Source organism: Myotis brandtii, unplaced genomic scaffold, assembly GCF_000412655.1.
Source record: "Myotis brandtii unplaced genomic scaffold, ASM41265v1 scaffold30, whole genome shotgun sequence".
NCBI lineage: Eukaryota > Metazoa > Chordata > Mammalia > Chiroptera > Vespertilionidae > Myotis > Myotis brandtii.
In genome coordinates, this window is record NW_005361458.1 from 3,258,480 (window position 1) to 3,271,974 (window position 13,495).

General features: G+C 39.5%; 1 protein-coding gene across 1 annotated transcript in view; it reads left to right on the forward strand.

Annotated features, from left to right (window-relative positions):
• The first annotated feature begins 3,734 nt into the window (after positions 1 to 3,734).
• Positions 3,735 to 13,495, forward strand: part of TTC39B (tetratricopeptide repeat domain 39B) — a 58,421-nt gene continuing 48,660 nt past the window's right edge. Inside the window, exons 1-4 of the mRNA XM_014542363.1 lie at positions 3,735 to 3,826; positions 9,046 to 9,156; positions 12,186 to 12,317; positions 13,268 to 13,344. Coding sequence (XP_014397849.1) covers positions 3,747 to 3,826; positions 9,046 to 9,156; positions 12,186 to 12,317; positions 13,268 to 13,344 — 400 coding nt within the window. The 5' untranslated portion in view covers positions 3,735 to 3,746. The remainder of the gene's footprint in view (positions 3,827 to 9,045; positions 9,157 to 12,185; positions 12,318 to 13,267; positions 13,345 to 13,495) is intronic.

Genomic DNA, 13,495 nt, shown 5'->3' on the forward strand with positions numbered 1-13,495 from the left:
TCAATCAGTCAGTTAATCCACACAGTCTTGTTGGGAGTTTCCACTTGCAGGAGTGGTGAGAAAATGTTGAATTCCGTTCCCTTGATTCTGATAGCACTGGTGACAGGCCTGGGTTGGAGCTGACAGTCAGAGGTCCGTGGGGGAGTACCTGCTAGTTTCTGGGCTCTTCTTGCTCTCCCAGTGGCAGCTGCAGCAGTCCCCTCTGCCTCTGATCAGTGGCCCTGAGAATGGCTATTTGAAGGAATTGCCGATTGGGCAGAATTTGGTCTGGTGAGCAGTTTTCTTTAGTAAGAAAGACAAGCTAATCATATGGCCAATAATATTAAGCAATAAATTTCCTGGAAATCTGGTGGTGGTATCCACTGGAGTCCTATGTTCATAATGCCGGTGGACACTGTTCAGACTGTAGATTATATAAATGGTGCCTCTCATAGCATAACGGTTGGCCATCTCTGTTCATTCCTTTTCTCCCCTTAACGAGAGATTTTAACTTTGTTGAAAAGCTGGAAGGATATTGTCTTTTAATAATTTTTGAAATTTTTACTTCATTTTTTGCTTTTCAAAACGAGCTAGCTTTTTATTGTGCAGGAACATAGCACATTGCGTTGAATTTATTAGGGAAATTAATTTTGAATTGATTCTGCTAATTATGACTTGAATGAGAGAAAAAGTATAAACAAAGACAGCTGTAAGTATTTCATTTGAAAATAGTTCTACCTCATGATTAAAAATTAGAGTAGTATAAAACACAAAAATAAAAAGACAAATAACCCAAGTAACAAATGGCCAAAGAACCTGCATAGCCATTTCTCCAAAGAAGATACACAAATGGCCAATAAGTACCTAAACAGATGCTCAATATCATTAGTCCTTAGGCAAATGAAAGGCAAAACCATAATGAGATAACATTACCCACACGAAGATGGACAATAACAAGTGTTGGCCAAGATATGGAGAGATTGGGAATCTCATACATTACTGGTAGGGATGCAGAATCACCATGTCAGGACTTTTTTTGGTAACTCATATATCCACCAACAAATGAAACAATAAACAAAATGTATTATATTCATACAATGAAATATTATTTGGCCATTAAAAAGAATGAAGTACTGATACATGCAGTAACATGGATGAAGCTTGAAAACATTATGCTAAGTGAAAAAAGCCAGTTATAGCAAATGTGTAGATACAAAGGACTATGGGGAATGACTGCTAATGGATGAATACAAGGTTTCTTTTGGGTGACAAAATACTTTAAAAATTAGATTGTGGTGATAGTTGTACACTGCTATCAATATGAGTATACTAAAAACCATTGATTGTATGCTTTAAATGGGTAAATTGTGTGGTCTGTGAATTATATCTCAATAAAGCTTTTTTAGAAACTTAAATAAATTAGAGCAGTAAATACAGGGCAAAATGAGGATGTATTTTCCAACACACTCATAACAGTAATTGAAATATGATGTTTTCTTTAGCACCTGTCAACCAAATAACATTTTTCACTGGCTAAAAATACGTTTCTTCTAACATCTCAGTATAACATCTTGGTTATGCTCAGGGGTGGAACAGACAAGTCTTTCTATTTAAATGTTTAATAACTGTACTTACTTTGGCGGAACAGATCCTAAACCTGAAGCAATTTAAGGAACGTTTAGCATGGCTTTTTTTGCAAGGATGCATGTACTCCACTGCAGTGTTTCAGATATTAAAAACCTTTATTGAAGGAAATAAGACTTGAATAAATGTGTATAGATGTGAAAGCATAATATTGTAAAGATAGCAGTTCTCTGTAAAGTTTGCTAGAAATGTAAGGAAGTCCCAGGAAACACCATGACAGGACTTTTTTTGGTAACTCTATAATAACTTATTCTAAAATTTATAACTAAGTTTGAAGGTAAAATAATAGCAGTCCCCTCTCCACCCCCTGGAAAAAGAACATTTAATAAAGTAGAGGGCTTGCTCCTTTGGCATATAAAGAAAGCCATGATAGTGAAAAGTGCAGAGAGAGGCAGATACATGGGTGGAACAAGAATGCCTGGAAACAGACGTGTGTACATATGGAAACTTGCCCTGTGTTACAGAGTTGCAGTGTTATTCAGTATGTCATCGTGTAAAAATTACACAATGAACAAATGTCAAAGATTTATTTATCAATCAGCAAGATGGTAAAACTGGTTCCAAAAATATTTGGGGAATGGAAGAAAGAATGTTGGAATAAGATTTGCTATATTTAAAACTGGTTAATATCTTACAAGGCAATAAAACCATAACCTTACCAGACTAATTAATTGGGTATTTGCCAGAAAAAAATCTACAAGTTAACATATAATTTTACAGAGTATAGGCCTCAATCAATAGTCATTAGCAAATCAAACAAAGGTATATCTTTGGGTGGGCCTGTTAGTGCTCCAACATGACACTGAAAGGACATTGGTTTTTCTTTTGTCTTATTTCCAAGCTAAGGAGTAGCTGAAGGATGAGTTATTCATTGGTGTTGGGATAATTGCCTGTCCATGTGGGAAACAAATTAAGAAGCAGTAAAAGCAGTAAAAGCTCTCCCTTTTCTGCATAAAGGCAGGGAATAAATTCTTTTACTAGAGACAGATACCTATCAGCCCATAGAATCTGCAGACAAACCTTATTAAAGCAATCCTTATATTCCTAGTTACTTCTTCACCATTTACTACTCCTAGCCCAATTCCTTGTCTTGTCAGTTATTCACAAACTTATTGTTTCTTTGTCTAACAGGTATAAAAGCTTCCTATTGTTCACTTCTTTGAGGCTTCATTCTCTTGTGAAGGCTCCCATGTACATGCAAAAATTCAATAAAATTTATATGCTTTTCTCTTGTTAACCTGTCTTTGTAACTTTACTTTTCAGACCCAACCAGGGACCCTAAGAGGGTCAAAGAAAACTTTTTTCTCCTCTACTATAATATTCCATTTTAATCTATATATATAAAAGCCTAAGCGACTGTTACGACTGGTCGCTATGATGTGCACTGACCACCAGGGGGCAGATGCTCAACGCAGGAGCTGCTCCTGGTGGTCAGTGTGCTCCCACAGCCAACCTTCCCTGGCCAGCCAACCTCCCGCGGTCCCTCCCTCTGGCCAGCTGGCCCCGATCAGCCTCTATTGGCCCTGATCGTTGGCCAGGCCGAGGAACCCCACCCATGCATGAATTCGTGCACTGGACCTCTAGTAAAATATAAAAATATATGTGTAGATTTACTTGGGAAAAGATATGCAAGGATATATACAAGATACAATGCTGTGTGTGGATGGAGAGCTGTGGGGGATGATTTCAGTTCTTTTTGTGTGTGTGTGTGTGTGTGTGTGTGCGCACTAGAATAAAAGAAAAATAAGTTTATTTTATTGGTGCTATATTTCAGGAATGTTCACCATGTAACTGAACAGTTTTTCTAAATTGCTAAGAAATGTAGATGCCCCGGCTGATGTTACTCAGTTGGTTGGGCGTGGCCCTGAAAGGTTGCTGGCTGGATCCCCAGTAGGGGGTGTACAGGAAGCAGCCGATCCATGTTTCTCTCTCACACCAATGTTTCTCTCTCCCTCTCCCTTCCTCTCTCTCCAAAAATCAATTTAAAAAATCTTAAAAAAAAGAAATGGAGGTGAGATGCAGTAAATAATTGAAGGACTTGTGTGTGTACTGAAGTTTATGTGAACGTTTCCTGTAAGACACCTCACTCTGTCTTCTTTATTAACAGGCCTTTTCGCACAGATATGGCAACAAGCAGACCTCAGTTGGCATCACTGGATGCAAAACAGGCCTCCGGACAGCACCGACCATCCAAGGCGAGCAGGTCAGAAAGGGTGTGAGCATTCCTGGGGGGACCAGTCCTACCCTTCAGTGAACTGCAATGCTGATGTCAGAACAGGCTCTGTGTTTTATTGATCTGTGGGGAGAGGAGAGGCCCAGGCAGGTAGAGGGCCCATTTTACAAATTAGGGAAGGAGGCTAAGGGACTCAGTGACTAGGTGTCACTGTTACATAAAAGCAGGAACAAAACGAAATTAAAACTTCTGCGGCACAGTTCCCTTTGTGTCTTTGTTACCTCAAATTTTTTAAACCATTAATTTTTAAAAATATATATTTTTTTATTAATTTCAGAGAGAAAGGGAGAGGGAGAAAGAGATGGAAACATCAATGATGAGAGGGATTGATTGATTGGCTGCCTCCTGCACACCCCCTACTGGGGATCGAGCCTGCAACCCGGGCATGTGCCCTTGACCGAATCGAACCTGGGACCCTTCAGTCTGCAGGCCGACGCTATATCCACTGAGCCAAACCAGCTAGGGCAAACCATTAATTTTTAAATAAAATAATATTACCACATTGCCAGGCATCAGGGAAAATGGAGGAAGGGGAAACATAAATTGTCATTATGGCTTTAATACAGACTGTTAGAATTTTGGTGTCTTTCATTCCAGTCTTTTCCCTGGGCATGTGTTTCTTGAAATGGATATAACCAAAGAGTTTTCAGTCAGTATTATATTATGATTATTTTTCTAATAATATTCTTCTTGTAATCTTGGCTTAAAAGTGCATTTAAAAAAATGTTCATTATAGAAAATTCAGGAAATATAGAAAAATCATAAAGAATAAAATATGTACTACTATCACCATAACTACCACAACAATTTTTTAGATGTATATTCTTTCTTTTCCCCCTTGTATATAAAGATACTAACTTTTGTTTTTGCTTAATTGGGATTATATTAAATATATTGTTTAGTATTCTGCTTTTTAAAACTTAGTTAATCATGACATTTTTTCTTTTCCTTAAGTATTTTATATAATATCAAATTTAATTGCTAAGTTCTGTTCCTTTCCTGCCTATTCTGGAATTAACTAGTTGTTTCTTTTTAACATGTAGGTTATTCCTTTATCAGTTATTAAGGCAACTCTGTTAAAGCTGGACCAGAAGGTCACAGTTTGATACCCGGTCAGGGCACATGCCCAGGTTGCAGCTTTGATCCCAGGTAGGAGGAATGTAGAAGTCAGCCAATCTATTCTCTCTCATCACTAATGTTTCTATCTCTCTCTCCCTCTCCCTTCCTCTATGAAATCAATAAAAAAAATTTTTTTAAAGACAAGTTTCAAAAATGTACACATTATTTGACTGAGCAAAATTTATAGGAATTTATCCTAAAAAATTAATATATAGGGATAAATGATTAAGGAAATTTAGTACAGCACAGTTGATAATACTGAAAAGTTAATAGTGGTCTAAATTTTCAACACATTTATAATGCTGAGTTTGAAAGCTGTAATAAAATACTAAAAAAATTACCAAAAGCAGTACTAAATAAAGGGTATGGTGTTAAGAGAGAAAACAAGAGTGAAGGAAAGTTACCTTTTTTTGCTTGGTTACCATTAAGTAGAAATAAGATTTGTGTTTCTGAGTTGAAAAGGGGTCAGAAAAGAAGAGGTTAGAGACATATAAAGGAAGTTCGGTCAGGATGGCGGAGTAGTTAAATGCTGCACTTGCTTTCTCCTGCAAACACATCAAAATTACAACTAAATTATAGAACAACACCCTTGAGAACCACCTGAAGACTGGCCTAACAGAACTCATAAACAGGATATAAAGAAGCCAAGTTGAAGCCAGTAGGAGGGCTGGACACAAAACAGTCTGGTTCCACACCCAGGTGTGGCGGTTAAGAATCAGTGGGGCTATGTCGGTTGTTGAGGTTCCCCCTAAGGAGCGAGGGGTTTCAGACCCACACTGGACTCTCCAGCCTGGGAAGAGGAGTCCCCACAACTTCTGGCTGTGAAAATCAGCAGGGATTTTGTGCATCCTGATAAGATGAAAAGTAGCTGGGATCCCAGGCTTTCCTCATAAAGGGTCTGTGCGGGGCCTTACTCACTGATGGACTCCTTTGCTCTGAGCTCCAGCAGCTCGAAAGTGCCAAGAACTGGAGGGGCAGCTTTCTCCCAGACAGAAGTGCTGGTAAAGCCAAAGCCATCTGGAGAAAGAAGAACAGAGGTGGAGGTTTCATGCTGATATCAAAGTATCCTATAGTAATTAAAACAGCATGGTATTGGCATAAAAACAGACACATAGATTAATGGAACAGAATGGAGAATCCAGAAATAAACCCACGCCTATGTGGTCAATTAATCTATGAAAAAGAAGGGAAGAATATGCAATGGGGTAAAGACAGCCTCTTCAATAAATGATGTTGGAAAAACTGGATGGTTTCATGTAAAAAAAAAAAAAAGAAGTAAACGACTACTTTCTTACACGATATACTGCAAGAATAAACTCAAAGTGGATTAAAGACTTAAATTTAAATGTAAGACCCAAAACCATAAAACTCCTAGAAGAAAACATAGACAGTAAAATATCTGGCATGGCTCTTAGTAATATTTTTTTTGGATATGTCTCCTTAAGCAAAGGAAACAAAAGGAAATATAAACAAATGTGGGACTAAATCAAACTTAAAGGGTTTTTGCACAACAAAGGAAACAATCAACAAGCCGAAAGACTACCTACTGAATGGGAGAAGATATTCACCAACGATACATCTAATGGTGCTTAATATCCAAATATGTAAGAAACTGATATAACATAATACCCAAAAACAAACAATCCAATTAAAAAACAGGCAGAGGATCTAAATAGACATGTCTCCAAAGAGGACATACAGATGGTGAATAGACATATGAAAAGATGCTCTATGTCATTAATCATCAGAGAAATGCAAATTAAAGCCACAATGAAAGGAACTCCTACCATTTGCAACAGCATGGATGGTCCTGGAAAGCATTATGCTAAGCGAAATAAGTCAGTCAGAGAAAGATAAATATCACATGATCTCACTCATTTGTGGACTATAATGAACAACAAAAACTGATGAACAAAAATAGATCCAGAGACAGAGAAGCATCGATCAGATGCTCAAACCTCAGAGGGAAGGTAGGGGAGGGTGGGAGTAAGGGGGAGAGATCAACCATAGGACTTGTATGCATGCATATAAACATAACCAATGGACACAGACAAAAACATAACCAATGGACACAGACACCAGGGGGGTGAGGGCATGAGCGGGGGTGGGTGGGCAATAGGGGGATAAGGACACATATGTAATACCTTAATCAATAAATAAAGGAAAAAAAAGCCACAATGAAATATCACTTCACACCTGACAGAATGGTTATCATCAATAAATCAACAAACAACAAGTGTTGGGGAGGATGTTGAGAAAAGCGAACCCTCATGCACTGCTGGTGGGAATGCAGACGGGTGCAGCCACAGTGGAAAGCAGTATGGAGTTACCTCAAAAAATTAAAAATAGGACTAACATATGACTCAGCATTCCCACTTCTAGGTATTTATCCAAAAAAATCCAAAACACTAATATGAAAAGATATATGCACCCCTATGTTCACTGCAGCATTATTTACAATAGCCAAGATATAGAAGCAATCCATCGATGGACAACTGGATAAAGTGGATTGGGTGATGCCCACCCACACTGGGGAGGGCCATCTGCTTTACTCAGTTCACCAATTCAACAGCTAGTCTCTTCTAGAAACACCCTTCACAGACACATCCAGAAATAGTGTCTTACCAGCTGTCTGGACATCCCTTTTGTCCAGTCAAGTTGACACATAAAATTAACCATCACAAATTTTCAGCTCTTCAGCTACCCCTCCACCAAGAACTTGTCTCATTTCGGCACCACCTTCAAGCTCTAGGCATGAGGAATTCTGTGTTCCTACCCAGATCAGCTTTACCTAACCACCCACCCAGCCACCAGCTCAACAATATTGAATGAGTATGTGCTATGTTCTAGATCTCACTGAAGATGCTGGTGGCACAGCAGTGACTAGAACAACCTCCTTGCATTTGTGTTCTAGGGCAGGAAGATAGACAAAGACAAACATGTCCAAAATGCTGCATGGGACACGGGGGATGGTAATGAGTGGTGTAGAGTGAAAAAACAGTGAGACAGTATGGGTGGGGTCACTGAGGCAGTTCTGAGTTGATGCTTCTTGAGCTAAGATCTGAATAACAGGAAGGAACCAGCCATGAGAAGTTTTAGAGGCAAAGGACCGTTTCCTGTAGAACCTTCAGAACCCATTTTTGGTAGATGAGTAACTGGTAAGATTTTGTTTTCATGCTTGAAAGAATGAATTTGGAGAGGTTGGAGGCATGGAAATTCAACATGAAGTACTTTGAAATAAATTGTCCTACTCATTTGCTTACCGAAATATTTCTATCAATAATTAATTAACAGATAATTTCCAAATAATATATAATCATGACTCTCATAGAGATATAGAAATCACCACGTTTGAAAGACTTTACTTAACTCATTAATCAATGAAGGAACTAGGCAGATGTTATAGCAGATTCAAAGGAGAAATGAAGACAGCACAAATTTATATGGACTGAAAAGTGTTGAAATGAATGTGTAAATTCAAGAACAACTAGCTTCTTTTACACTGGAGGGAAGTCAGTTGAACCTCTACTGGCTGGGACTAAATTGATATGTCTATAAACAACAAATAGTTTGCATTGCTATCAGTTACTTACAACTCACAGAGTTGTAAGAAAACTACCATAAAATCGAAAGCAAGTAACTAGGAGGGGTCTCCCTTAGACAATTCAGTTTTCCACTGAAGCACATTTCTCCCCTTTATATAGCCAAACGAAAACAAATAACCTTGGCCTCTCCCATGAAAAAAGGCAGTTCCTCTACTTGTGGTGGAGTGATGGGGGGGGGGGGGGGGGGGAAACTATCATTTATTCACTGCCCGCAATGAGCCATATTTGTCATAAACTCCATCCTCACAATGGCCCCATGAAGTAGGGTGTGGTGTCCCATTTTACAGATGAGAAAGTCAGCTCCCAGAGGTTCAAGACACTGCTAGTAAGTGGCAGAGTTAGAATTTTTAGCCTATCTGTATGCAAAGTATGTGTGTACACACACACACACACACACACTCCCTGAGACAACTTGCTAATAGTAAAAACTATAGAAATTACATATATATTTTTCTTGATCTTTAGGTCATCATCAACCAAGGTGGATCTCAAGAATGGCCTGGAAGAATGTGAAATGGCACTGAAATTATTTCTGAATAACAAATTTAAAGATGCCTTAGAATTGCTTCAACCATGGTAATTAACTTTATTTCTTTTAGGTAAAATATATTTTTTCACATGTTTTTGATAACATTCATGTCTTTTATGCCATACTTGTCAGTTAATTTATTTGTGTTTCCACCTAAATATTTGAGACCTCTTAATATCCAGTTAAGAAATCTGTCTTTTCAACTTTATTCAGTAGAAAATTTCTGATTTTTTCTCATCCTTTAATTTCTATATTTGTTTAAATAGTGTCATTTATGTAGTTTTGTAGAGCTCCATTTTGCTTTCGTCAGTGAACTATTTTTACGGATGTTCCTCTTAACCTTAAATATAATTGAGAAGAGGTTCCTTTGAATTGGGAAAGGGAAGAACTAGAAATGCTTATCTCAAGTGCTAACATTTAAAATGATATAAATATTATCGGGACTCCCTGCTTATGTGATAAACTTAGGTTAAACAACTTAATTTCAGTTAATAGTTCCTGTTAATTTTTCCCCTCTGTGCTCAGCCTTCTTATTAGGCCTCACTTTGACCACAGTCCCCAGCCCCGTGGTGTAACTATAGCTTGACAGGAATGCTTACTCTCACATTGTTTCTTCAGACACAGTCACTTCCTTGGGTTAAGCTTAGACCTCATAATTTTCTAGAAGCTTAGCTGGGCACAAAAGTGGGAATCTTATTCTTTTGAGCCATCAGTAGGGTGATGTGATTCTTTTTTTTTTTTTTTAATATATTTTATTGATTTTTTTACAGAGAGGAAGGGAGAGGGACAGAGAATCAGAAACATCGATGAGAGAGAAACATCGATCAGCTGCCTCCTGCATGCCCCCCACTGGGGATGTGCCCGCAACCCAGGCACATGCCCCTGACCAGAATCGAACCTGGGACCCTTCAGTCTGCAGGCCGACGCTCTATCCACTGAGCCAAACCGGTCAGGGCGGTGATGTGATTCTTGTCCTTGACCTTGAATCTTAGAAATGGATTTACCTACTGAGAAACTGCGAAGGCAGTTCTATTCAGATTTAGATGATCTTGATCAATTAGCATTTCAGAGGTTAGGAATATATGTTAAAGCTAGAGGCCTGGTGCATGAAATTTGTGCAAGAGGCTTGGCCCTCGCAGCCCCGGCTTTATCCAGAAGGTCATCCAGAAGGACATCTGGAAGGTCATTCAGCTTTCCGGAATTAGTATATTATGCTTTTATTATTATAGATAGATGGTGAAGCCTGTAGCCTATAGAAATTGTCCAGTGCTGTCTCCATTGCTTGTCTCGCATCCTCTACCTTGCCTTTCTCCTACCTTTTCGCCCAATGACTTCTCCATCTCTCTATCTTGTGTCTCTACCTTTCCCTGTCTTTTCTCTGTATGTATTTTTTTCTTTGTCTCTCCTCTCTCAGCCTGCCTGCCCGTCTCCTTCTTTTTCAGTAAAACACGTCTCCTTTTTTTCCTTTGCCACTGAAATCAGGTGGACATAATATGGAATGAAAAGAAATGATTTAGTATTGTATTTAATGGAGCTATAGATTCTCTGATCTTATTTTTCCTACTTGAATACTTTTTTTCCTCTTGGAGGACCTTTCGGTTTAAATATGAGGTCTAAAACCCCAGTTACTGATTAACTTTGGGCTGCTCTTATTCCTTGTGGTCCTTTTGAACAACCAGTGCCCTCACTGTTCAGGACAAGCTGCAAATTACCGAAGGATGTTTAGTCTATGTCCGTGGGGGAAGAGAATAAAGTGGCTTGCACTTGTTTTGCACAGCAGCAGGCTGTTGTGATAATATTTGAATTAAAACCAGAATCGTGCATTGACATTTTACATCTTATAAGTAATTAACGTAATTTAAGAAGTTTTAAGAAAAGTGATGGTGAGGTTTTTTCACAGCCTGAGAATCTGGGGTGTCTGCCATACATCAGGACTAGTTGACCTTCCTAAGAATCTAAGTGATTCTCACTGGTAATGTGAATTATCAAGAGCTTTAATCAGGAATCTCAGATAATGGGATTAGGTTAGAGATGGAGTTTAAAATGCGCTTTTGTCAGCCTACCTAACTTTATTGCAAAAATGTTGCCTCTTGCTGGGAGAGGAAAGGGGACAATTTTTTTTTGTTTTGTTATTCTTCATTCGAGGATATTTTTCCATTGATTTTTCAGGGAAGAAAGAGGGAAAGACAGAGAGAAACATTGGTGTGAGAGAAACACATTGATTGGCTGCCTCCTACACAAGCCCTGACCAGGGCCTGAGGCAGGGAGAAGCCTGCAACCAAGGTATATACCCTTGGCCAGAATCAAACCCGGGATCCTTTGATCCTCAGGCTGATGCTCTATCCACTGAGCAAAACCAGCTAGGGCAGAGAGGGGACAATTTTTTTAAAAATATATTTTTAATTGATTTTTTTACAGAGAGGAAGGGAGAGGGATAGAGAGTTGGAAACATCAGTAAGAGAGAAACATTGATTCAGCTGCCTCCTGCACACTCCCTACTGGGTATGTGCCCACAACCAAGGTACATGCCCTTGACGGGAATTGAACCTGGGACCCTTCAATCCGCAGGCCAAGGCTCTATCCACTGATCCAAACCGGTTAGGGCAGAGAGGGGGCAATTTTTAATGAGTCTTTATCTTTCAAAAAATATCAGAATCCGTCACAAAATATATTCCTAGTGGCTTTTATTGTAGCACTGATATCAGAGCTAAAGGCAGCACACTGCCCCTGGTTCAACTGGCGAAAAGCGGTTTGCTTTGAAATGTTTTCTAGGAAATGAACCCGCAGGCTGCCCCCTTGTGCTGAAACAGGGAAAAGCATCTTGACTCTTTCTTTCAGCCTGCAGTGTTCTGTGCTGCCTGTGTGAGCTTAAATTGTTAAATCCTTGATACGGGAGTGTTTTAGGGCCCGTCTTTTATAGTTCCTATGCTTTCAGGGACTGTGGCAAAGGAGTAAAGATTATCACTGTGAAAGTCAAGACATGCATGTATTAGGATTTCTCATGATGACTATCAGACTAGACCTCAATGCTTTCCAGTTTGAATTGAAATGTGCTATTTCCCTGTGTTGCCCCCAGGGCTAAGGACAGCATGTACCATGCCTTGGGCTACAGTACCATTGTGGTATTGCAGGCCATCATGACCTTCGAGCAACAGGACATCCAAAATGGCATTTCTGCCATGAGGGACGCCTTGCAAACCTGCCAAAAGTATGAACTCAGTAATTACATGCTTGAGATATGACTATAAACCTATATGTCTGTGTGATTAAATGAATGCGGTTTGCCTGACTGAGAGCTATTGGAAGTTGGCCACCGTTGTAAGAAAAGGACTTGAGCTCCAAAGCTTTCTTGGCCTCATGTAGTTTTATGTAATAGAGACCAAAATCCCTATGAGGAATTAGAGTACGCTTCTCATGTGTCCAAACGAGGGGCATTTGTGGTAACTTGAAGTGCCCAGCAGGGCTGAGATTTCAGTGGGGTTAGCAGCAAGCAGCTCCAGGGTCTCCCTGTGGTGAGTTTACTTACCGCAACCCGAACCAGGCCAAGCAAGGCACATTCTTCTCTTTGTAGGGGATGCTGCCAATTCAGAAAGGAATGTTTTATTTGCTTACAAAGAATGTAGTTGAACACTTTGGTTGGTGAAAATGAGATGGGTTTCCAATTTTATTTTAATCTTTGCTCTGTGTCCATAGGAAGACCCTGGCAAAAGCTGTTAGCTAGCATTGGCGAATTTTAACCCTGGTGGAATTACATACTCACCTAATTTTGTGGCCCCACACATGAAGAGAGAGCTTTCAAATATTGCGGTCTTAAGTTCATTCTTTATCTGTGGTGAGTCTTACCACAGAAATGCTGAGTTCAGCCACAGATCTAGGGGGGTGCTTGGCAGGTTGGGGTCACTGTTTTGTGCGGGTCTGTCCACTCACGTGTTCAGCGAGCAGGGGTTGAGCACCCCCGCATGCCAGCCCAGTGCTGGGAGGTGGGGCTGCAGTGCTGCCCAGGGTGGTCTCTGCCCTGGGGACGGTAGTGTTGAGCTCTGCCTGCCTTCATGACTCTCTGGTGTGATTGTGACTGAAGTGAATGTCGAGTGAAAATGAGCTCGGGCTAATTTCTTGTTACTTCTTCCTCTTTCCTTCCCTCCTGCTTACTCTATGCAGATATAGGAAAAAAAGCACGGTTGTAGAATCTTTCTCAAGTCTTCTTTCTAGAGGATCATTGGAACAGATGACCGAAGGTAAGAGTCATTTAAAAGATTATATTTTTTCCTTCCTTTGAAAAATCAAAACAGGATCATGCTCCTCATAAGAGCCAATACTTAAATATATCATATAAAGTAGATGGAATGTCTTTTTCTCTTCCCTATCATACCTTCCAGAAGTAACTAC